Source organism: Stenella coeruleoalba, assembly GCF_951394435.1.
Source record: "Stenella coeruleoalba genome assembly, chromosome: 10".
In the NCBI taxonomy this organism is placed as follows: Eukaryota; Metazoa; Chordata; class Mammalia; order Artiodactyla; family Delphinidae; genus Stenella; species Stenella coeruleoalba.
Window position 1 is genome coordinate 40,376,115 of NC_137156.1, and position 25,863 is coordinate 40,401,977.

Genomic DNA, 25,863 nt, shown 5'->3' on the forward strand with positions numbered 1-25,863 from the left:
ATGGCTACTATCAAAAAGACAAGTAAGTGTTGGCAAGGATGTAGAGAAAAGGGAACTCTCGTGCACTGTTGGTGGGACTGTAAACTGGTGCACTGACAGATGAATGAATGGTGTGGTGTATACACACACACACAGGAATAGTACTCAGCCATAAAAAAGAGAATGAAATCTTAACATTTGTGACAGTGTGGATGGGGTCTAGAGGGCATTATACTGAGTGAAATAGAGAAAGACAAATACCATATGATCTCACTTATATGTGGGCTCTAAAAAATGAAAACAGACTCATAGATACAGAGAACAAACAGGTGGTTGCCAGACGGGAACTGGGTGAGGTGGTGGGGGGAAGACATAGGTGAAGGGGATTAAGAGGTAGAAGCCTCCAGTTACAAAATAAATAAGCCATAGGGATGTAATATACAGCATAAGGAATATGGTCAATATTGTAATAACACTGTATGGGGACAGATGGTTACTATACTTATTGTGATCATTTCATAATGTATGCAAATGTCAAATCACTATGAGTACACCTGAAACTAATATAATATTGCATGTCAATTTTATTTTGATTTAAAATTTTCAAAAAAGGATTAAAAAAAAGAACAGAAATCGCTTGGTCAAAGGGTATGTGTATTTAGAAGTTTGACAGATATTTATACTCCTATCAGTGCAGCACTGTGCAGAAGTGGCTTACCACTGCACATTTCTTATCACAAGATCATCCCGCTCATAGACGGACTCAAGCATCTTTTCACATTTTATCTACCAAGCACTTACATAGCACTTACTGCCCTCCTCCATGTTTTCCATGCTTTGCACCTGCTAAACCATTGAATAATAGGGACCACTGTTACCCCATTTTACATCTCAGGAAGCTGAGGCCCAGAGGGCATCAGTAACTTCTGGGGCAGAGTTCAGCCCGATGCTCATGTCCCCGCGGTTCTGGGCCGGGCATGCAGAGCAGCTGCAGCTCCTTTTCCAGGAATCACTCACTTTATCCTTTGCATGTTTATCTATGGAGCTGTTGGTCTCTTCTGTATTTGATTTGTAGGAATTCTTTATACAGTAAGGAAATTAACCCTTTATGAAGAGTTAGGCACGTGTCTTTCCTGTTTGTCATTGTCTTTGGACTATTATGCTGGCTTTGCTCATGCAGAACCTATCAGCCTGCACCTGAACACACCCACTTTTCTCGTGGAGCTTCTCTAAGTTCTGTCAGCCTTAGAAAGATCTCCCCCTCCAGGATTTTTAAAACAATTCTTTTCAATTTTCTTCCTGTAACTTTACAGTTTCATTTTTTACAATCAAATCTTTAATCTATCTGGAATTAATTTTGATGTAAGTTTTAAGGGTCAGGATCCACTTAATATTTTTCCCAGGCAGGCTGTCTTATTTCTTGAATGAGCTATTTTTTCCCATTGATATGAAATGACTTCTGAGGTACCCTAAACTCCTGTGTTTCCAAGACTTTTTCTGGACTTTTTATTCTATTGAGGTGGGTATTACTTATGCCCATTTTACAGATAGACAAGTTAATAACTCAGGCAAGCTCACGCAGACCAACTGGTGGCCTCACCTTTGTACCCAAGCTGTAGTGACTGCTGGTGTGAGAGCTTCCCCAGAGCCTGCGCATGGTGACAAAAATTTTGCCCTATAGAGGACACAAAGAGGACAAGCCATAAGCTCAAGAGACTCCAGGTGAAGATGGCTCTGAAGGCAGACTGGACTCCCTGCTCAGGCCGCATGCACAACCTTCTGCTGGGACACTAGGGAGCCCTGGGCCTGCAGAAGGTCCCCTGGGCCCTGGCACCACTCCAGGTCTGACCAGATCCCAAGTCACCCCTGAATCTAGGAGTCACCACGCCGAGTTCCTGCAGTCATTCTGGGCCCAAATCTAGGGTGTGCTGATGGGGAAAAGCAGAGAGGGGGGCTGTCTGCCCAGACTTTCTACTTGATGATGAGGACACCTCAGTGAGGACCTGACAAGTGAACCTCCAAGAGGGTGTCACTGCGGTGACGTTGTGAACACCCACTGTTAACCCCAACATTTACTCAGAAGCCTTCACAAGCTTTTAGGGTAACATTAATACTGGACTGAAGGCTGACAACCAGGAAAACCAGATCCAGATGGGGACAGGACCTTCATTAAGCAGAGCCCCCAGTCAAGAGAACTGGGGACTGTATGCAGCTTTGAGGAGAAAGAGGCAAATGGAAACAAAACCAAAACAAAGGATGTGATGGAAAATCAAAGCAAACAGTTGCCACAGCACGTCCTGGGCTCAGTGCAGGGTCCTCCTGAGTTCCTGAACTTGCCACATCTACATTCTGTGGGATTAGTTTGTGTGGTGACTATAAGGTGCTCCAAATCCTCAAAGGCAAGAAACATTCTGGAAGTTACTGTATCCTCTTGACTGAGGAAGAAACCTTTACACGAGGAGGTTTATGGGGAAAAGGGACTTCTGCTTTGTTTACTTTCTACCACACTAACGTTTACTGAGAGCTGACTATGTGCCAGGCCCTGTTCCGAGTTCCTAGCGAGTGAATAGTTAGGGAGCTCATCAAGTAGAACAGCTTATCCGCCTAAGCGAAATCTGAAACACAACTAGTTGACACTTGGCTTGGTTGGGTTCCGTCCTTGAGGGAGAGGGGGCAGGAGGGCGGGGGTTCCCAGCCACAGAGGTGGGAGCAATGCCACAACACCTCCTCCTCCTGGGTAGGTGTGTGCGTGCAGTATGTCAGCGTGTGGAAAAGCAGGCTAGGAGACGGTGCACCTGGGCTCTCCTGCCCTGGCCCCACCACGGCCCGTATCAGCCCCTGCAGGACCTGGCCTCCACCTGAGCAAAGGCCTGTATGTTCTGATGCAAGCGTGACTACTGGGCAGAGCAGCGCTAAACTGCACTCGCCTTGGAACAGGGTTTCCTCTCTCAGCAGTGGTTTCCAGACTTTCCACCTGCCCCACCCCCCCCAGCCTCATTTCCATATTCAGTATTCTCTCTCTCTTTCTCTCTCTCTCTCTCTCTCTCTCTCCTCACTCAGCAATTTCTCCTGCCAGGAGTCATAAAAAAACAAAGGCTGAAACCTCCTCTCTTGGGGGAGAAAGAATGGGACAGAGCTACTGTCCCGGCCTGATTCTGTCTCAGGGGAAAAGCCTGGCACTGGTGCTTCCCCTGCAGCCCCTCCCTCTCCTCTCCACCTCCCAGTCCTTTCTTGGGCCTCAAAGAGCCAGGGGCTGTGAGCAGAGCTGCTCCAGACAGAGGAGGCACGGAATTGGGAGAAGTGCGTTGCTGGGGGTGGGGGCTCAACCTGGACGCACATGAAAATGCAAATTAAGACCTTAAAACATTAAATATTAGTGGTTAGCATTAAATACAACAAAAAATTAAAACAAACTTCAATTTGAAGGATGACGTTCAAATTGAGGGAAATAAATTCAGATATTGTGTGGCTGTGTCCCAGTCATCAAAGGTCTTAGAGAAACTTCCAGCTGTTTTTGAAAGTGCATGAGTGGAGTGACGTCTTCAGGGAGGCCACTCCGAATTGGGAATGGTTAAATGTAAACATGAGACACACAGGACACAAAGCACTTAGCTGCCGATCCGTGAGACCTCTTCCCAAGTGAATCCCATACTTGAACTTGGGAATATTTGCTAGCAGTGTTCTCCCTGATGAAATTTCTCTCCAGAAGCAACCACAGTCAGTGAGCCTAAAGGGCATTTGGCATTTCCTCAAGAGGACGTCCTCATCAGCTAGAAACACGGATCAGACTGACGCTTCCAACTACTTAATCATTTTCCTGAAGTCATGGGCTCAGTTCCCAAATGCTGTGGCAACCAGGTAGGTGTGGCACCAGCTACTTGCTCTGTATAGTCTGTCATATTTTCAAGTTTCTAACCCCATTTTTTATCTCCAAGAATGGGAAAGTGGAATGTACAGAGTGAAGGAGAATACAACGTTGGGATAAAACACTAAACTTTTTTTTGTTTTTCAAGGCAGAACACTCAATTTTCTACCTTATTTTCTAATTTTTATTTTATGGTAATATTGAAAATTGGCAAGTGTATAAATGTTAAAAACTTCTAATTGCTAAAAAGCACTGAGAAAATGGGAGCTAGCACTTAGAATAAGAAAGACAAAACTATTTTCTTAAAAAAAAAAAAAGACCTTTAGAGCAGATTTCTCTAATCAAGGGAAGGAAGGGTGGGAGGATGAGGGAAGTACCAGCCTGAGTGAACTGAGCAGCCAATACTCACCACACGCATGGCTGTATTGATCTGTGGCACCTGCCTGAGCAGCTAAAGCTCCTTAAGCAGATAAGCAGCTCGGTGGGCGGGCGAGAGGCCCCCACATCTCCACCTGGGCCCGAGGCATCCTCCAGAGTCTCTGTGCACCAAGGGGGTAGCTCAGAGCTTCCCTGGGTCCTGGCTGTTTCAATGTGATACTTATGCTGCCTCTCTGCCTTCCAGAATTTTATAGATTTCCACTGGGCCCTGCTTCTAACTCTCCCTCATATTAACAAAATAAATAAATAAAATTGTTTTCTGAGTAGAAAAGTTATATAAGTCTATTATTAAAAATTCTGAAAATTAATAAAGTACAAAAAAAATGTAAAAGCCACTTATAAATCCATTACCTCTGGGTGGGGGGGAACACCCCAGGGTTACCATTCTGATGAATTCTTCTAAGTGGCTTAATATTTTTTTAAAAACTGAGATTGGGATCACTTCTAGCATTTCAGTGTATTTTTCTAAGCTTTTATTGTAAAAAAAAAAAAAACCAAAGTTGGGATTGTGGTATATGTATGACTTATTTAACCTGCTTTCCCACATGCTGACATACTGCGTGCACACACCTCCTCGCGACACGTAACCACCTGCTTCCACTGCACACTCTCTAGTTCCTGGGCATCCCATAATCTCACCCGCCACTGGACATTCTGGCTCCTCCTTTGCACGTAGTTTTCTACCATCCCCAGAACATGTTACTGGCCACAATGACGGAGTTGTTGTGGGCATCGTCATCTGGGGGGAGGGTCACTGAACATGGCACAGGACCCTGGCCTGAGCCAGGACTGCCTTCCCAGGCCGGGGTTGCAGTGACCACACGCGCACACTGGTGGGTGAGCCAGGAGGGAGAGGGGTGAGCACACGAGTGTTCCTCGCCCAGACCATAGCCCCAGACCCGGGCCGGCCCAGGGAGAGTGGGAAGGAGCACTGGGAAAGGGAAGAGGAAGCAAGGAGGGGCAGGGCTCTGCTGTCACTGTTGTGGCCTAAAAATCTTAATAATGATGGAAAATAGAAGCCATGCTCCCCGAAGCATCACGTGTCTACTCCTCCAGCGGCTGAGGGCTTTATGTGCCCCACACAAGGCAGCTGTGGTATAAAGGATAAGAACTGGGCTCAGATCCCCTACAAAGTCAGAACCTTAGAAACAGGAACAAAGCCACCTGCCTGTCCAGGTTAAACAGGAACCGGCGCTCATTGGCTCCTCCTGTGTTCACCTGTTCACCGCTGCCTGGCCCAGCTGACTCCCGCCTCCCTGGAACTTGGTCATAGAACTTCCCAAACTGACACCTTCCCCCAGCTCACGGGTGGCCTTATAAAAAGCTCACCAGCCTCAGTAACAGGAGCAGCTCAGGCTTGACCCACAGCCCCTGCTCTCCTAACGATTCCCACCCCTACCCGGCCCAGCCATGTCCTCAGCTGGAGAGATAGAACTCGATGGTGACAGAGAGCAACTGGTTCCAAGAAGACAAGGATGAAGTGCGAATGTTACCAGCTCCTAGTTCCAGAAGCCAGACCCCTCTCCCCTGTCAGTCTCAAGGGAAGGGTTGTCAGGGACGGCTCTCCTCCTGCGTTCAGGGAGGCAACACCCCTCGTGACCCTTGTTCTCCCAGGCAGGTCCCCAGTGTCCCCCTTCTCTTTGTACCAGGAGCAGCATCCTTCCATCCATCTGCTGCTCGTCACCCCCAAACACCTGCCTTTCTGAGGCCTCATCTGAGGTCAAGATGCCATATTCACCCCCAAATCACCAGTGCAGACTAGCCAAGCCCAGGTCAGCCAGAGTCAAAGGGCCTGGATCCGAGACCACCCAAAGCAGGCTTTAACCTCATGGATCTGAGGACAAAGCTGATTTCTGCTTCCGCTGCAGAGAAATCACCACCTTACGTTCCCACACACGGCCAAGGCCACAGTCAGTCTCGATCGTTGCTGTGTGTCACCACAGCTAACACTGTGCCCCCTTCAGAGCTTATGTGCAGAAGGAAGCAGTCAAATGAGATTCCATGGGACAGGGACAGACGGGGAGGGAGCAGAGCAACTTGCCCCAAATCATACAGGGGCGCCTGGAGGAAGCCCAGGTCTCCCGACTCTCAGCTGGTTCTCAGTGCGAGTAGTTAGAACCCCGTGTTTTTTCCTAAGGTTTGCCCCATCCAGTTTCCTTAACTGTGGCTTCAGCCAGCTGCCCGCGGGCCTGGCCCTTCCCTGAGGGTGGAGGGCAAGAACGCCTGCTGCTGGCCTGTGGTGGTGGCGGCAGCTGCAGGTCCAGAGGGCTCCGGTAGCTCCAAGCCAGTGCCAAGAGCTTACTGCGGTCTGGGCCCCACCAGCTCCTTTGCCAGCCTTTTGCAGAACAGCCCTCAACACAGAGTGGGCGGATGGAATGGTCTGCCTGACCCGACGGGCACCTCGAGTGATGCGCTGGCCTAGCCCACTGGCTCTGACTTTGAAGGATGTGCTGAGCCTGTGGCCCAGTCTCAGCATCTTCCGGTGAAAGGGGGGCATGGGGACCAGAGTGGGAGGCGAAGGCACTGCTCTGGGCCCAGGAGACCCAGCTTCCAGCCACAGCTCAGCTGTCTGCTTGAGGAGCAGCCTGGAGCCAATGACTTAATCCCAGAGTCCTGAAAGTGCTGTCCATGGACCCCAGGAGTCCACAGATGGGCTTCAAGGATGCCCGGGGACACCTGAGTTATAACTGACATTTGACAGAGACACACGGGCCCCACTGCTCTGCCCCCTGCACCGCTGCACCTGTACACTGGTGGGGGGGGGGGGCGTGTACTAACCAAACACAACGGACGTGCTGAGATGCCAGCACGGGACCCCCTGCTGCTGCTCACGCTGGGATATCAGCAACTGGAAGCTACATCAACAGGATGTGTTCACCAGTCCAGTTCCATCCTAAGGTGCAGTTAGTTAAATCGACAGACATGCAAATAGTTCTCAAACTCCCTTCCACTGTGAAGGGGACTGGAGAAGGCCAGAGCAGCACCGGGGGCACGTAGAGCTGGATGCTGAATAATTCCAGCCGCTGTCGCTCTGAATAACTCCAGGGAGAGCAAGAGAGCACACGCGCCCGGAAAGGGGTCCAAAGGGAGCCTGGCTCTCGTCTCAAGGTTCAAGGGCCCAGCAGAGACGAGGAACCACCTCAACTCCTGGGACACTGCGGAGCTAAGTTCTTAAGTGACCACAGAATTTAGTCCGGGAGGCAGGATCCACACTTGTCTAAGAACATTCCTCTGAAAGCCTTAGCTCCACCGCCCCTCCAATGACCCGGCTGAGGGAGCTCTCCCTCTCAGGCCCTGCTACACGCTGGGGCCCAGGAACCCCTACCACACCCACACCCCACTGAGCAGTCAGCTCCCGGAGTGCTCTGCAGAGATGGGCCAGAGCTGGTGCAGAGAAGTCGAGGCGGGGAGGCAACCTGACAGCAGTGCCCGCAGCGGCCCCTTGAAGACGGGGAGGAAAGAAGACAAAGGGAGGGACATCGGAGGGTTGCGGTGAGGAGGGGGCGTGGGGAGCCAGGGCGGGAACCCAAGGGCACAGCCGGCTGCACACATGAAGCCGGCTTCCGGGGCTGAAAAGTGCGGCTAATCTGGGGAACAGGAGCAGGAAGGGAAGCTCGGGGGTCTGGGGACCTGGCTGGAAAGCTTCAGGGAAGCCAATAAAGAAGGACCTCCTTGCCAAGCTTATGCCTTTAGCTCTTGCAGGCCTCGGTCCTTTTCACCTGCCATCTCTCTCCCACTCGTGGGACCAGCTGGCACAGTCTCAGAAACAGACAGGAAAACAGGGGGAGGCTGCCTGCATGTGGCAGAAGCCTGTGAAGAAATAAATGGATGGGAGGAGCACGAGGCCTCCCCGACGCTGCCCCTAAGAGGCAGCGGGCTTGCCGGCTCAGTCTCTGTTTCCAGCCCATCCCGAACCCGCTGCCAGACTCATTTCCGCTTTCAATTTGTCCAACACCCAGCCTCGACCACCTCCCACGTGCCTGCTCTCCACTCCACCCTGCTGTCAAGCGGCACCATGACTCCCGGGAAGCTCTGCCTGGGGAGGGCACAGCCACAGGACCCCGCCTCCCAGGCCCAGGGCTCAGAGACCTCGGGGCTCCCCCAGAGCATGCTTTCGAGGCTCCTCGCAGTCGGGCCCAGCCCACCTCTGCTGCCCAGTCAGGGCCCTGCCCTTCTCTGCACCTCGAGCCAGATTCCCCTCACCACAGACAGTGTGGGCCTCTCCCTGGAGTCTTTCCAAGTCCTGCAGGCCTCTACAAAACCCTCAGGACAGCAAGCAGAACCCAGGGGTTCAAAGTTGGACAGATCTGGGCTAGCGTCCCAGCTCTGCCACTTCCTGGCAGTGCCTCCACCCTCTGGGCCCCAGCGGCCCTGTCTGCGACTTGATGGACAACTGCCCCAGGGCTGGACGCCAGCTCAGTGCCCGGCAGGCGGTGAACCCTGGGTAAGCGCAGGGCCTCCTCCCTGCGGCAGCACTTAACACTCGGCCGCTCTGTTGTTACTATCGCGCTGTGTGCTACCTTCTCCCAGCTCATCTGTCAAGTTCCTTAAGGCTCCTACATTATCTGCTTTTCTGATTTCAGATCCATTCATTGTAAGAAATGAATGGAAATCATTTCGTAATGATTTTAGCAGAAAATAGCAGAAAATCTATTTCACTCCAAAAAAAAGAAAATGAAGCCACCCATAATCCCCGAGATAACTGACTGTGGAAAACATTTTGGCTCACTCCCTGCACCTCTAGATGTTTTCTTGTTTTGAAAATTAAGGTCATGTTGCACATGGATTTTTGTGTCTCAATTTCTTCACTCAACACTCCAAGGTGAATGTTTCTCCACATCAGACAGTCTTAAAAACCTTTTTAAATGTCCACATCATACCCCAGCGTGAGAAGCACCGCCATTTACTCAATGAACACTTCCGTAAAGGGAGGACAGGCCGAGTCCCAGATACAGAGACCTGCACCAGCACGCGTGAGCTGAAAACCTGCCAACCACAAATCACCTTCCTTCCGCACTGATTAACTGCATTTCCTCCCTTTTCCAGAGAAAGCCCATTTCCTGTGGACAAGATTTGTGGTGAAAAAAATGGAACTGGCTCTGATGCACGAGCCAGTGTGGTGAGCTGGCCGGCAGATGTGTGAGCCTGATTCCCCGTCCCTTCTCCCAGGGTCTGGGGTCAGTCCCGTCAGCCTTGGGAGCGAGCACCTGGCAGACCACGCTGCCCTGCCCCTGCCCTGTGCAAATCAGAGGCCCTTTCTGCCTGCAGACAAGAGGGTGTGAATAAAGTTCAAGGTGCAATCCTTGCTGGTCCAGCTCAGTCATCACATCACAGGAGGAAGAGCCAAGAGAAAGAGGGTGTTGAGCTTAGACAAGATAGGACCCAGGAGGCCGTGATAGAGGTCTTCAATTTTCTAATGGGCTTAAGTGTGTTCTGTGTGGCCCCAAAAGGTAAACCTGGTTCAATGGACAGAAGCCACAAGGAAACAGATTTTGGCTCAATATAAAGAATGCTCTAAACCAGCCCAAGCAATGCAGAGAGTGAATGGGCTATGCCTTTGTAAGGTGGAGAAGCCTGTTACTGGGAAAACATCACGGCAGAGCTCATCTGGAGGGGATTCGGGCACAGAGGGGATGATGAGACCACACGATGTTAAAGTCCCTTCCACGTTGAGAGGGAGCTGCGCGACCCCCCTCAAATGCCCTATACTCCTCCCACAACAGCTCGGAGGAGCCCGCCACAGGGAGATTCCATAGCAGCCATCAGTTTCCAGATGTTCCTCTACATCTAGAGTCTGGATGGCTTCCTGGGAGCCACTTGTGCATCTTGTAGAAGAGTCTCCAGCGTATTTCAAAACTAAGGGAAACATTTACAGCCTATTGGAAACCAAACCACACGGGGATAATACCACAGCTAACATGATGTAAGTTATACCATATGCAAGGAGGGAATGTTTCTAAACAAAAATGCTCCCTTCTTGTGTGTTTTCTTCCTCTTTTTTCTGGTTGCTAAAACTTAATTAGCCTTGCAGTCCATCTGGCAACTTACATGCAATTACCCAGGATACTTTGCATGGCTACTCAGGCCACTCGAGGTCTGAGAACGGACAGGCTAGGCTGCGGTGTAATCAGCATTCCTTCCTGCACGGACTCCACCTGCCAGCTGCCCCTCCAGAACCGAGAGGAGAGAGAGGAACAGCTTGCACCCAGAGCAGCAGGAGAGGCCTGGAAGGCCCTGGAAGAACTGAGCTGCTGGCCTCCCTCAATGAGTGCCCTTCCCAAATAGAAACAGACGCGTTCTAACAGAGGCCCTGCATCTTGCATGGATGTTTGGCCCAGGGCCCGCCCAGCTACTTTCCGATCTGAGCACAGGGGTGACAGGGAAGCACTTTTAAAGGAGTCTTGATATTCAAGGCTTAGGAACCTTAGCCTTTCCAAACTAGCAGAAGGAGGGGTGAGAAGTCAAGAGCTCAGCCCCTACGATTCCTAAGCATAGGGAGGGGACACTCTGTGACATCCACAGCCACCCTCCCTTGCCCATCTGACGGCCAGCGCTAGGAGAGGGAAGGCCCCTCAACACCCAGCACCAAGGGCCAAGTGTCCTCACTCACTGGCTGAACCCCCACCTCCACCTTGGGTTTGTCAGCCTTCCCCAAAGAACATGGTGAGCCAGGGATTAGTTTATAACAACTATAAATATACTCAGTTCAACTTAGAAAAAATTGTTATTTTAAAACCTAAGATTTTTAAAAGCTGAAAAATAACTGGCCCGAAGCTGGTTCTGGAAAGGTGGTTTGCAGCAGCCTTCGCTGTCTGCCCTGAGGATGGAGATGGCCCAGGTGAAGTGAGCGGTCCCAGTCAGGGCCCCCCTGGGATCCCCAGGCCAGCTCCCTGGGTGGCCCTCTACTCAGGAGGCACCCAATGCCACCTTGTTGGTGAGAAGCCCACAGAGACCCACTCTGGACAGGAGAGGGCGGGGGAGCTCTGGGCTGACCGACCACCGCCCCTCAACCATGGCAGCGAGGGAGCTGGGGGGTCAGAGGTCTGCTTCAGGGATTGAAGGCAACTCAGCATCCACTCGGGACTGTGTTCCGGGAATTGTCAGAGTGGGGGATAGGCCCGCCAGGAATCAAGGAGGAGCCTCAAACCAGCTCCTGACATAACACGTGCAACAGGGCGACTTAAAGCATATGAATGGTTCCATTCCCACTCCCCTCATCCTTGAGTAAGAAAGTGGCCGTGCAGAACGGTGGTTAGAGCAGGACCCCCGGACCCAGGTGCCAGGCGCACGTTTCTACCCCACCAATTCCCAGAGCTGTGGGTGTGAGTGAGACACTCCACTGCTCTGCATCTCAGGGCTACTGGGAGAGTCAATGAGTGGATACATGCAAACCACTGTCCCACAACTGCCCACACACAGAGCACTAACAAGACGTGTCAGCTCTGTCGTCACCACTGCACTCAACACCTGCCCTGGGGCAGCCGGGGCTGCCTGGGAGCCGGAGCCAAAGCCCGGACCCAACCCATGAGGACATCTCGGGAGGGCTTCCAGGAGAGGGATGGTCACGGGCAGCCCACCCTGAGCTGCTTGCTGGACTGACACAGGGGGCACTGGATCCAGAGCCCAGGGTCCCAGCCAGGCCCCTACTCCACAGGGAGCCTGAGAAAAGACATTGGGTTTTTTTCTTTTTCTCTGAGCCGTTGTGCTCTGCAAGAAGAGCGCGCAAAGTTATAGCTCAGAAAAGGAAGCAATCCCTCCCACCCCCAGCTCAGCCTCTCGTCTGGGCCACCTCTGAGGCCATGGCCCCGCCAGACACTCAGCCTTCCTGAGGGAGACCAGGCTCCCGGCTTCAGTGACTCTGGGCTCCATGGCATAGTTTCGGGGAACAAAGGGAACTTCTGGTGTCCGGCTGAGATAGGAAGGGGAGTTGCCAGGGGGACCCGGCTGTCTCGTGCACCTCAATTCTCGGAGCCACCCACTGCCTGGTGTTTGAAAGAGAGCCGGGATGGGGCCAATGGGTGCATCAGAGACACGCCTTCTTGGACGCAAACTTGCAGAGCTCTCCCCACAGGGCCGTGTCCGGAGCGGAGCTGAGGAAGCAGGCGACACTCAGCTGAGCGCCCCGGGTTTAAGCCATGCAGCGCCCTCTTCCCCGAGACAAAGATCTACGTACAGTTTCCAACTCTAGCACGGCCTGGGCAGCAGGGAGCGTCTCCCCCGGGGCCTGGACACTCACCAGGAAGCGGACATCGTCAAAGCCATTGAGAAGCAGCCTGCTCTCATACTGCTGCAGCCCCACGGCCTCCAGCCACTCCCCGACGCTCTGCTCCGGCGGCCGCGAACCTGACGAGAGAGGAATCGGCAGACGCTTGAAAAGGGAAAAACCATTGAGGCGGTAGCAGCGGCACTCAGAGGAAGACAGATGGCACTGCCACATCATAGTCATTACCATAAAGCAGCCACACTCCGTACTAGAGGAGGGAGAGCGGTGGCCCCGCGGCCCCTCCTCAGTGGGTGCACCAAGGGCACCGGGCGGCCACGGCCCACTCACGCACCCCCCTGGGTCCTGTTGCTCCGGGGCCTTGCAGCACCTGCACGGCCGCTGCCCAGGGATCAGGGGAGCCAAGCCCCAACGCTCTCCGGGGTCGGCGCTCGTCCGCCTCCTCGGAGGTATTTCAGAAAGTCTGTCCCCACGGGCACCAGAAGGGGCCAGGGACGAGGGACAAGTCCCGCGACCTTGCAGCACAGGCCGGTCAGGTGCGAGCGCGCCTCTTCATGCAGTGGAGGGACACAGGCACAGCGACCACAGCGAGGACTCCGTTCACGGTCACGGGGAGCCAGCGCATGCAACACAAGCAGCAGGAACCCGGCACGGGGAGAAAGGAGACTTTTACTTGTCTTTCCCCAGCAGTCCCGGAACAAGCAAACCATGGCCACCGGCACTTCGTGCTCAGAGGCTCAAGCCGGCGCGGTGCGTGCGGGAGGGCGCGCGCGCGCGCATGGGCCGGAGCTCCGGCCGGGAGCCGGGTCCCCAGCTAGACTCCGACTGCCGGCGAGCGGGGCGTCTCCCCGGCCAGGCCGCTGTCCACGGGGCCGCCTTCCCGGGCGGGGCTGTGTGGCGGGGGCTGGGCGTTCATCTTCCTCTTCCGACGGTGGCTGGCTGCTCCGGTGACTGGCCTGCCTGCTCGGCTGGAAAGCAGGCGGGCAGATCCAGTTCTTGGCTAAAGAAGACAAAGCCCAGCCCAATAAAGGAGAGAGAAAGGAAGCGGTCCTCCGTCAGCTGAGCTGTGGTGGCTCAAGTCTATTCCCATTCTGCGCTGCTCTCTCTTTGGCTGAGTGATAAAGACAGCAACTGTCTTCCCAGGGTCTCCGGAGCTTGCTGTCCTCCTCTGAGGATGAGCAGGGAGGGGAGGAGACGCATTTGCTTCCCTCCTCAGGTAGGACAGGGGAGCATGCTGGTGCAGGGAGGAAAAAAGTTCAGCCCTTCCGGGCAGACCTTGGATGTTCTGAGCCTTAACCCCACCTACTTCTCCAGTTCTCGTGGGCAAGAACAGATAAAAGAAGAAAAAAGGAAAAAGGGGAGAAGAGGTGCAAGGAAGGAAAAAGAAGAACCAACTATAAAAACATCACCTCCGGAGAACTCCTGACACGGTGAAAGTCATTATGCTGTTCCCGGCACTTTCTGCCCCTTGAGGCAGGCCAAGGCCAAGTGGCTTGGTTGTCTAGGAGACCCTGGTGACCCACTGTCCCAGGTTCCCCCTCTCCTCTGTCCTCTGCTGAACAGATGGTGGTCAGGGTCCCAATGCACACTGCAGCAGCACTGCGAGATGCCGAGTCTGGGGGCTGCTTGAGCTCCCCTGCCCTGGAGTGGGGCCGTCTGCTCCAGGAACCTAAGTGGTGGGCTCTTGTATGCCCTTGATGTCAGTGTCCCCCGGCTGCTGATTCATTCCTGCTCGTAATCCCCCGGCTGGGCAGCCGTGGTCCGGCCTGCTGCTGGTGGATGTGTGCGTGTCCAGAACCGCAGCAGAATGCTTTGTCTAAAGGCTCCTGGGCTCTCACGCTGCCTGCTGCCGGCTCCACAGTTCTTGCTCGCTCTCATAACGTCTGGCCCTCCCCCCCTCCTCCCCTGCCCACCCTCCTCCCTTCCACACTCAGGAAAATACATCAGGGATCGGACATCGCAGCAGAAGCTGCTGCTTCTGCCACCGAGGGAGAAGGAGACAGCAGCACCAGCATCGGAGCAAAAGGACAGATTTTCCAATATCTGCTGTTGCCTAATACACACGCGTACAAAAGGCAGAGATGGCCAAACTTTACCTCCAGCTCCAGGGGCTGGAAACAGCTTATCAGAGAGAATAGAGAAGGAACAGTTCTGTAGTTTTGGCCGATAGTTTCTAGGACAGCCAGAGAGGGGACAGAGGAGGGACACTGTCCTGAGGGCACAGCCCACGGGTTAAGTGACCCCCGCCCCCACTTCAGGAATGATTGTGCCTCTGCCAGGCAGATAAGCGGCGCAGTATCACAAAAACAGATGACAAAATAAGGACATTACAACTAATAGTCCTCAGGTGAGCGCCCCAAACAACTTGGGAAGAGACTTCTCTCCAGGCCGTCAGAGCCCAGCAGAGAAGTGCCAGGCCCAGGGCAGGCCATTCACTCTCTGGCGGAGGAAGACATGGGAGGAGAGGTACCAAGGACAAGGGGAAACCAGGACCAAACCCCCAGTACAGCTGAGGAGACAAAAACGGTAACATGTACAGAGACACAAACCCAGGGACCACGTGTCACCCTGTAAACGTGCTGGGAGGCACCTGCAGCCCAACAGGCTGTTGGTGGCCCTGGTGAAGAAGGGGCTCTGTGTGCTGGGAGATCAGGCTCCTAGAGGAGCCTGCATTTAACAGCTACTCAACAGCTAAACGGCTGGCTTCAGCAAGAGACAATCAAGCGTTCTCTTCTGCTGGCTAGAAAGAACAGGTCTTTGATGACAGCAGCCAGAGTGGCCCAGGCCAGGGGGAAGGCTCGCCCTCCCTGGACTCCAGACAGTGGGATGAGTTGTAAAACATGCTTGTTGAGGATACGGGTAACCAGCTCCAGAGCTGGCCACTAGGAGGCCCACAGCCCAAAAGAGGAGTGAGATTCAAGTGCCATACTGGGGCACTTCAGGACACAACCCTCTGCAAAACCAGTCACACCAGGCAATCCCATTAAGCTTAGTTAAGGGCTTAGTTAAGGGCTGCTGGCTGGCACGCCTGCTCCTCCTCCCAGGATGGCAACCCCACAGCCCAGGCCTCTTCTCCTAGATCCAGAAGCCCAAGGACAACATGAACTCTGACAATGATCATTCAGAATAAACAAGAAATCTGCTCTGGTCTGAGCGGACGGCTGGTGTTCCCCGAGGTCCTGGGGAGAGCCCCCTCCTGACCCATCAGACAGAAGACAGAGGTCACAGGCAGGCCTGAGCCCACGCTCTCCATCCTTCACAGCCTGGCCGCCATGCGGATACTGCGAGCTGGGACTCTGCAGCACGGGTGGACGCACCCTCTGCTCATGGCCACCTTCCTGTGCCCGCCCTCGACTTTCCTAAGCTGGGGTATGGAGGATGGCTCAACTCAATGCTGCTAAAACTGTGTGTTGGGATCCAGAAACCTAGGGGGGTAGCTGGACCAACTCCTGCCATTCACATGAGTTCATGGGGGGCGAGAATTGGAAAGTGGGGCCCACAGGGCAAGGAAAGGGCTCAGTGTCACCAGCTCCAAGAAGAAGGGCTCTTCCAGAAGAGTGTTTTCCAGAAGGGCTGCCACATCTCCTGCTTTATCAAAGCCAGGAGGTAATGGCCTGATTCTGCCCCAATCTCTCAAGCACATGCAACTGATGTAGGCTCCTCAGATGCAGAGGGGTACAGGGAAGCAGAGAGCAGCCTCACAAAAGCTGACTGCATCAGACCCATACCTGCTGCCCCTAAAGCACATGGCAACAGTGTTCGTCTCAGTCCTGAACATCTATTCCCAACAAACACACGCTCTTGGTAAAAGCCTGCAAACCACAACAGAAGGAAAGCTCCCCGGACTGCGTGTAGGCAAGTGCCTGGAAAGAGAGCCACAAACTCTTAGCCAGAAGAGCCACTTGTGCAGACCCTCAGCATGATCCAAGACTGGCAAAGATGAGCCCAACCCAAGCGGACCCTCTCTGCTAGAGCCCAGGGAAACAGGGCTGAAGGGGGGTGTCTCCAGGAACACAGTGGGAAAAAGCGTGGAGGGAGACAAGGTAGGGGGGCAGACGCCCCTCCTCTCCAGGTTTGTCGATATGAGAAAGTAATCACTTCCTGGAGAAAAATGAGCATAACTACTATTTACTGAGTACCTCTTTAGCTCAAGTGTTTGTATATATTACTCACTCTTAACAAACATAAGAGAGAAGTACTATATCCAAATGTTGCAGATGGGAAACTGCGGGCTCGGAGGGAGTAAGCGACTCGCCCTGGACACACAGGTATCTAGAATCAGGATGTGAACCAGGGCTGCGGCTCCAGAGCCCATGCTCTCTCCACAAGCCCCATGGCCTCAGCAGCAACTTTATCCCTGACGTGCATACTTGCCCCCATCCCTCAGACTTCCTGCCAGGGCCAGAGGCCCATGGAGGAACTAGAGGTGTCACTCAGGGCTTACAGGTCAATCCTGGATGGAGCCTCCTAAGTGAACAAGGAAGCCACCCCTTCAGGGCAGAGAGGCACTTCCCCAATAAGGGGAAGAGGCCAGGGTCCCAAGCTGCTTTCAGCCCAGATGCACTGGTGGCAGTTCCGTCTTCAGATGCTTGGGGGAGGGGGTGCAACAGGTGCTCTGGGATGCACCTTTAAGATGTCACCTCACCTGAGCAAGTAACACAACCATAATTCTATTACCAAGAAAAACGGCTCAGGTATGGCCTCCCTAGTTCCTTTGTTTCAAACAAAGGAAATGGAGGCAGGCCTCACCTGTAGGGCTTTGAGATGAAAAGAATACCCCAAGTAACAGTGATCTGAAGTAAAAATGATGAGTGTCTAAGTAAATGGAAAAGTGGAGAAACAGACACAAGGAGGAAACAGCAGAGCCAACCCTTCCAGGCGATACAGGCTGAACAGTCCACCCCAGCGCTCTGCCGCTGCCATGGATCAGGTGAACGAAAGCCACGTGCCCATGAAGAGGTAGTGCCAGAGCCGCCTGGGAAGCTGGGAGACCAACACGAGGAGCACTCCACATTAAGCCAATCAGAGAAAGCCTACATTTATGAAAACAACGATGAATAACTGACAATCGTTCACTTTTTATAAAAGGGCTTCCTAATAGACAGCCTAAAATTCAATTTGTATATTTTCCCCTCCACTATGTAAAAGGAGTCATGGCTCCTAAAGTAAGAGCTAGATGGGCTGTGTGGACACATGAGATTCCAAATTGTAAGAGAGTGACGTGGTCTGAGGCTGACTTCTCTCACCCCCCAAATGTCTGTCTTCTGTGTCAGAGAAAAACCTGAGCTAGAAGGGACCCAGAGGGTGGTGCTCCATGGGGAAAACGGCTGCTTGGTTCCATACCTGAGATCTTCTGCTGTTCCTGAGAAAAGTCGATCCCTTCTCCAATAGAGCTCATGATCTTCTCAATCTGAGATGGAAGAAAAGAGGAACAAAAAGGAAAGGCTGTCAGGCTCGAGTCAAACATCGCCGGCTCACCGTCAGCGCGCACACCAGGGTAGGCCTCCGGGTCTCTTCCAGACGATTCCAAGGTCCAGCACCAACCTGCAAGGTTTCAGAGCTCACGGTGCTCCGATCAAGAAAGGCTCTTCTCTGGCCACAGCCCTGTAGGGTCTAAAGACGAGCTCTGAAGGGAGTGAGCGGGTAACAATCGGAGCTCAGCTGCTAGAAACGCCCAAGAGCCTCCCTTCCAAGGCAATTTATATGTCAGTCCCCCCACCCTCCAGCTCTTTCAGACCCAGCGGAAACTGGGCAGAGGGTGCAAGAGCAGGCCAGTGCTGGCACCCTTCACTGCTCATGCCAGAATCTAAATTCCATGAGGGCAGAGGCTTTGCCAGCTTTGTTCCATGCTATACCCCCAGCGCCTAGAGCAGTGCCTGGCAATTCGTAAGCATTCAACAGATAATTGCTATTGCATGACTGCCAGCTCTGAGGGGTGGAGACATTTTCTAGAGCACCTGAATGGGCACATAACGCTGAATGGAGGATCATTTGATCCCTGGAGGCCGTCAGTCCTGGATGCAGCTCTGCATTCAGGGGAGAAGAGGTGCAGATACTTGTCCTTCCTCTAGACCACAGCAGAGAGAGCTGGTCTCAAAGCATCCAAATGTCTCCAGCATTGCCCCCTGTATGGACCACCTGTCCCAGCCATCTGGCTTTGGTCACCCTGGGCCAGATCTAAGCCCCCTGCTCCCGGAAACCTGGCTAGGGGCAGGCCCAGACAGCGAGGAGGAGCCCCCCCCCAACCCCAATTGGGTTGCAGTGGTAATGAGCTCATTCACTGCTCTTTTTCCAAAGAAAGGAAAAGAGGACCTTTTGTACCAGGGCTTGGATGTTTCTTCCTCTAAGTGAAAGTAAGGAGCCTCAGGTCTGACAGTCAGAAAAATAACAGCTCTCCAGCCAGCCTCCAGCTGGCAGGCAAAGGCAGCACTTTTGACACCCGGCAGAACAACACAGGGTAAGCACCACCTCTCCCCTGGCAGCCGGGAGCACAGGAAGGTCTTTTCCTCTAGCAGTCACCTAACTGCTTGTTAATGCACACTGCGAACTCCATCCCTGAGCTCAGCAAAAGCAAAGGAAACAACACATCTGACCCGTGCAGCAAACGGAGGGTGTGCCTCGACTTATCGGCCGGCAGCCCAGAGGCCGGCATCAGAAGCAGGCAGTGCCTCGGCAGGTCTGCAGTGTCCCTTAAAGAAAAGGCCCCCCTCCCTCCAGCCCTCTCCAGAGCATCCCTTTCTCTGGCCCTGCCCATTTCAGGTGCAACATGGCAACGACCCAGCCAGCCAGGAGGGTACTTCTCCCCCACCCCCGCAACTCCGCAGTGCTGCATCCATAAAATTGGGGGTGGATACTGCCTCCCATAAAGGACTGTGTGGATTAAAAGTATCATGTACATAGGCATCTGGCCAAAGACCTGGCTCATAGTAGATGCTCAATAAAAGGTTAGCTTGTTTCCCACTTCCCCTCTGTTGTCCACAGTGCTCCGACCTAGTAAAACTTATTTTTAAAGTTTTAAAACATATTTTTACTTATATTTATTTTTTGACAATACATCCACACGATTCAAAACTCAAAACAGGCAAAAGGTTATTCAGAGAAAAGTCTCCTTCCTACTCCCGTCTCCCAGCTGCCTATAGTTCTTCTCTCTGGAGGCAACCAGTATAACCAGTTTCTCAAGTATCCCTCAGATCTATTTGCAATTAAGCAAATATATGAATGTATTCCACCACCCCGCATACTGATATGCTGTTCTGCATCTTGGTTTTTCCACTTAATAATGCATCTTGGAGTTCTTGCCACAGTTCATAAAGAACATCTTTTTTTTTTTTTAATGGATGAGGTATAGTCATCCCGTGTAAGGCTATATAATAATTTATTGAACCAGTCTTCGGACAGGCACGTGTGGAGTTTCCAATCTTTTCTCATTCTAAACAGTGCTACAATGAATACTGTTTCACATACATCTTTGAACCCAGGTGCAAGGATATCTCTAAGATATCCTAGTGATCTCTTGGAGTCCTTCCAGGCACAGAATCTTGAGTTAGCAGCAGGGACCTCACAGGTCATATAATCCCAACTCCCATGCCATGTCCAATTCTGCTAAAGACCTTCCAGAGATGGGGCACTTGCTAACTCTCCCAGTCAGTTCACCCTATTTGCATAAAGCTCCAAGTTATAACGTTTGTCTTTCTACAGATTTAAACATTTTTTCTCACTTCATCTCCTCTTCCACAGGAAAGGCTTAGGGATATATGAAGACAGCTCTTTAAACTCTCCCCCACCACCAGGCTGCAAGGCCCAACCTGGCATTAAATGACACATCAGTCATTACATTCAGATTTCAGAAGCCTCAAAGCTGGGCAACGAGCAGGCACTCCACAGGTATCTGTTGGTGTGCCTTCTTTTTCTTTTCTGCATTTACAGGAGAAAAGTAGGGTGCTTAAAGTGAGGAAACGTTTTCTTACATGGGGGGTTGGGTCCTTATCCCTGGAATGGCTCTACCAGCCTTTGGATGCCTCCTCCAGGCCAAAGTGGGTAAATGTGGGAGAATCACCACTGCAAGCACCAGGACAGATGGAATCAAGCATGTTTTATCTGCCATTCTTCCCCCTGGGCCTGGCTCATGGTAAAAGAGGCAACTGACAGACAGACAGACAAAGAGCAGTTTACATTTACTTAGAGCCAACAATGAAAAGCTGTTTTCCCAAGGCCACACAGAGTGTCAGGGTGGGAAAAACTGAAATGGAAGGTGACTCCAAGGTGTCTTTTGAAATAAAGTCAAGCCCTACATTATATATTTCATTATCATCATAATCACCTAACACCCAAAGCCCTGGCTGGCCTGTCCAATCAGGATCTCCTGGCTGCTCAACCCATGACATTTTGCCAAAGGACCTTTGGAAGTCAGAGTGAGCAGGGTTGGACACGCTGCTGCTCCTCTGCTGCTGCTGCTTCTCTGCTCCGTTCCCTCCTGCTTGCCCCAGGGGTCACCCTCAGGTGAAAAGCTCAGCTGCCACAGCCCCCTGGGTGCTTCAGCCTGCAGGCCAGCTGGGAACTGCTAGCCGGGGAACTCTCAGAACCAATGTCATCCAAACTAGAAAGTGTGTTTTGTTTTCTGTGAACGGCAGTAGCCAAGTCCAGCTGAGAAGATTCTAGTTTATAGAGGAACTGAGAGCTCTCCAACAGCTTGCAACCCAGGACTCCTTCCAGCCTTGGTGGAAGCACAGGGCTAGGAGGGAAGTGGCGGTGAAGCGGGCCTGTGCGGGCAGAGACTGGCAGGTCCCCACCCAGCCCCTCAGCCAGTCCGTGGACACAGGGAGGAGTGGGACCTCATCACCTCCCCCTGCCACACCCCGGGGGCCCAGAGCCAGCGAAGGGGGAATATGGTCATTTCAGTCTAGACACAGAGGAGCGGTCATAGGAGACAGATACCGTTCTGATCTACACACTTCGTGTAGTTTAACCATTTAGGCTTGAGTTAAAAAACAATTTGATTAGGCTGCTTTCCCAGAAACATTCTGCATCTCAGGGGAATGTCAGGGGAAGATGCAGGTGGAATGTAGCAGAAGGGAACAGTTCAACATTCTCTTCTTCTTCTGTTGTTTGGGATCCATGACATTTTTGGAGAGAGATGGGAAATGGCCATGCTTTAATACTGCACTTCAGGACTTCCCTGACGGTCCAGTGGTTGAGACTTTGCCTTCCAATGCAAGGGGTGCGGGCTGGATCCTGGTAGGCGAGCTGGGGTCCTGCATGTCTCGGGGCCAAAAAACCACAGAACAGAAGCAGTATTGTGGCAAATTCAATAAAGACTTTAAAAAATGGTCCACATCAAAAAATCTTTAAAAAAAAAATACTGTGCTTCACATGAACTCTATAGAGAGCTCAGCTCACATTTGTGTTTAGTAAAGTAAATCCTGAAAGTTATCACCATAATGGACTCATCTATTCAAAAAATGCTTGGAAATATTCCATTTTCAGCAAGTATTCAGAATTATTCCATTCAGACTTTTTTTTCCCCCCCTACCAGGGCTGTATAAAATGTGTTCCCTGTATGGCTAAAAACAGAACCAAAACCAAACACTAGGAATCCTGCCACTAAGGCCCTCTCCCATCTGCTTGTTAGGAACACAGGATCCCGGATGCCCACAGGCTGGCAACGGGAAGTGACATTCTATATCCAGAGAGGCTCCACTCCGGTCACCATAACCTGGCTGCCAGGAGCAACTCAGATCATACTAGGCTTTTCCATGGACACTGGGAGTCACAGGGGCAGGGGGGAGAAGACAGCTGCTGCGCGGAGAAATACCTCCCTAGGTTCTGATGGGTCTTCTGTGCCCCAGGAAGTGTGCTGGATAAAGGCGGTCCAAGGAGAACCACAGCCTCGGTGCAACATGGCTCTGAGGCCCGTGGGGAGCCTCCCTCCTAGGAGGTGGCACGAGTGAGAAGCAATGGGCATTTTCAGGGGCTCTCACTGCAAAAACATCAGGGGAACAGGAATCAGTCTGGTCATAAGCTGAGGCCTGAGAGGAGAAAGGGAAAGAGATTGCCTTTCTCCAACCTTCTTTTGCGGCAAATGGGAACCTGAAGGGAGATGTTTCTGGAATTGATTGGCAACTGAATTTGGTGCCTGACGTCAGACACTCTCCCCCACCCCCTTTTGCCGCCTGCGGAGCTATCAGCCCCCGAGGACCCTGCCACCAGATGGAAAACACACCAGTCCCGTTGGGCCTGTACCACCAGGGCTGGAGACACCATCTATCTCTCCTTCTCTACCCCCAACAATTAATACTTTACTGGCCCAGAAACACACTGTGCTTGCACTGTAACTTCCCAATTAGCTGTTTTATGGTGTGTCCCAGAGACACTATAGGACCAATAAAGGTAAGATCCCCGTTTCATACTGTTTCTTTAAGAGGCCACATGGTGACTTGCACAGAGCTGGCACGTGGAGGGGCCGGGTAACAAACAAGTTACCATTTGTTAAATGCCCAGGCCAGGCTAGTCACCTCACTGATACAGTAAGAGGGGAAAGGTAGCCAACACTCTCAACCCCAGTCTGGATTCTCTAACACCCCTTCCCTCCTCATTTTTATCTTTTTCCAACCTCCCTGGGTTGCTGGCACAGTGACCTCACCCCCCACGACTACCAGCTGGCCCTTTCTCTCAACAGTCCCTCAGAGCCTCGACTCACTGCCAAGAAAACGTGTCATCCCATTTTTCAGGTGAGGATGCTGAAGCACTACCCCACAGCTAGACGCCCAGCAGCCCGCTGATGGCACTGCTCTCAGTGGGGGCGCCGAGCCTGCCCTCTGGCGGGGACCAGGGAGGCAGACCCTCTCCCCCCGCCGGGGCCAGACAGCCCGGCTTGGACAGCGCCCCCCATTCCCAGGAGCACAGGTCAAGCCCTCGCCTCCTCGACCTCCCCAGAGGCCCCGAGCCCCTGCCCTCAGGTGACCGACGACACTGGAGGTGGCCCCTTGGCTGTGCAAGGCACCCTGACGCTGCTGACGCTGCCTCCCAGGCCCAGCGAGCACATAAGAATTCATCACCATCTCTGTCTTCTGCGGCTCAGCGGCCGACAGGCACTCCTCAGCCTAGAGTGGGCTTTGATTCCCCACATTTGAAAAAGGGTCACCGACCAGGGTCTGAGTTATTTGTTCCCTCTCCCCACATACTGAATTGCACAAGGCCTGGGGAAAGACAAAGATGGATTGAAGTAAATTATTTGTCCTGATTTTCTAACCTTGTCAACTGCATTTATAGGAGAGGGACGGGGTGGGGGGATGGAAGAAGACAGCAGGGGATGAATACAGATCTGCCAGCGGGCTCAGGGCTGTCCCTTCCGAGGCAGCTCCACTAACAATGAATCACTTCTTTTCCACAGAGCAAGGTTAGTCTCAGTCTCATGGGGTTGGGGGCGACCTTGGATCTTTACCATATTTATTGTTGTATCCCCATTTGAATCCCCTTTATGCTGCCACCTTCCATCTCAATCCCCCTTTTCCTAAGAGACTGGGAGACCACAGAGCTGTTTTGTTTCAAAAGTCTCTGTCCTTCTGTCTCTGACACAGGCTCAAATGAAAGCCCGAGGTGTGCTGCCCCAGGCTACGCTGGCCGAGATTGGAAGCCCGTGACCTCAGTCTAAGTCTCTAACTCCCCTTCTCCCTCCTCATTTTTATCGTTCCCATACCTCTTGAGTGGCTGATACCGGCCTTGCTCCCCAAAGCATCGCACACCCCACAACTACCTGCTGGCCCTTTCCTTAACCGATGCTCGTGCCCCAGACCTGCCACTTGGCAGAAAGTAGACGAGACCTGCCAAGTGACCTTCTCATTCTAGAACAGCCTACTATACAAGCACTCTTTAACTCAAAGCCCCAAGAAACTGCTGAAAGAAGAAAAATAGTTGGGAGACCTAGATTTCAATTAACTTATTATTGCTGCCACGTAACTCTAGGTTATTCACCAAGTACTGGCTTTAATATGTGGGACAAGACTCTAAAAGATTAATGAGGATTATGTATTTGGGTTCTAGTCCAATTTACGCAATCTACTTTCTGTCCAGGAGCAGGCTTATTCGGGTGAGGAGGGTAGGAATGCGGAGGAAGCCACTCAGAAAGGCTGCAGTTCTCTCAAACACTGGGGAACCTGCCTCTTGGTCCTTCTTCAATTTTGCTTTCACCACCAATTTCCAAGTAACCTTCCCTTGTTGGTCCTGTTCTTCCACAGCCTGAACTTCACTACAGTGTGCTGCACTGTTAGTACGGCTATGGATTAAAGGAGCCCAAAGAAAACACCCTAAGCATCCACTCAGAATTGATTTCCTCAGCAGTGTGGCCAGAGAAAGAAAGGGGTCCTATATCCACTGGCTCCTCAGATTCTGCAGGGGAACACTTGCCTTGTAATATCAGGGGACACAAATGTAGAATTTTGAGTACCAAATTATATATACTTAAGATGTTAAAAAAAATTGTATATGCTTGATGCAAATACACTACCAGTAACCATCAGATGCGCAGAGACTTCCTGCAGCCTGCCACTCCTAAGTATCTCTGAACTTGTGAAATAGGAAGAAGTTGGACAGATGAAGTTGATAGAGTCCCCCAAATTCATTTTAAAGCACTAGTTAAAATCTTTCAGATAAGCCTTACACAAAAGAGCACATACTGCACTGATTCCAGTATGTGCTCTAGTTTATATAAAGGTCTAGAATAGGCAGAACTAATATCCAGGATTGGGAAAATGTCAGAAGAGTAGTTGCTGGGGGGTGGGGAGGGGTAAAGATTGACTGGGAAGGGACTCGAGGGAACTTCCTGTGGTGATAGTAATATTCCTGTATCTTGACAGGAATTTGGGTCACACAAACGTATGCACTTATCAAAACTCAGGGAATGGTAGACTCAAGATTTATGCATTTTATTTGTATAAATCCCCACCCCCAAAACTATAAACAAATACCAAACTCTAAGTAATGATATACATGTTAAAATGTTTAGCGATGAAATGTACTGATGTTTGCAAGTTATTTTGAAATGCATCAAAATATAAAATGGATTTTATTTTATATTTTGATGGGATGGACGGATATGAGATAAAGTACAGCAAAATCGAAATGTAGAATCTAGGCTCTAGGTAGTGAATATATAGGCATTCGCTCACTATTCAAAAGTCTCTTTCAAGTTTTCTGTACATTAGAAGTTTTTCAGAATAAAATACTGGGACAAAAATCTCTTTCAGGATCAAATCCTTTAGAGAATAATAAATGGTAAGATCAATACTGGTTTGAGCTTCATCATTTGTAATGAACTCTGCTCAACATGCTAATAAGCAGAGACATGCCCAATAGGCAAAGGAAA

General features: G+C 51.8%; 1 protein-coding gene across 11 annotated transcripts in view; it reads right to left on the reverse strand.

Moving 5' to 3' along the window:
• Nucleotides 1–25,863, reverse strand: part of ANKS1A (ankyrin repeat and sterile alpha motif domain containing 1A) — a 188,068-nt gene that overhangs the window by 12,944 nt on the left and 149,261 nt on the right. For all 11 annotated transcript variants that reach the window (XM_079933764.1, XM_079933759.1, XM_079933763.1 and 8 more), the window contains 2 exons: nucleotides 17,847–17,913; nucleotides 12,519–12,625 (listed from right to left, as the gene is read on the reverse strand). In XM_079933764.1, the coding sequence (XP_079789890.1) occupies nucleotides 12,519–12,625; nucleotides 17,847–17,913 (174 nt within the window). The remainder of the gene's footprint in view (nucleotides 1–12,518; nucleotides 12,626–17,846; nucleotides 17,914–25,863) is intronic.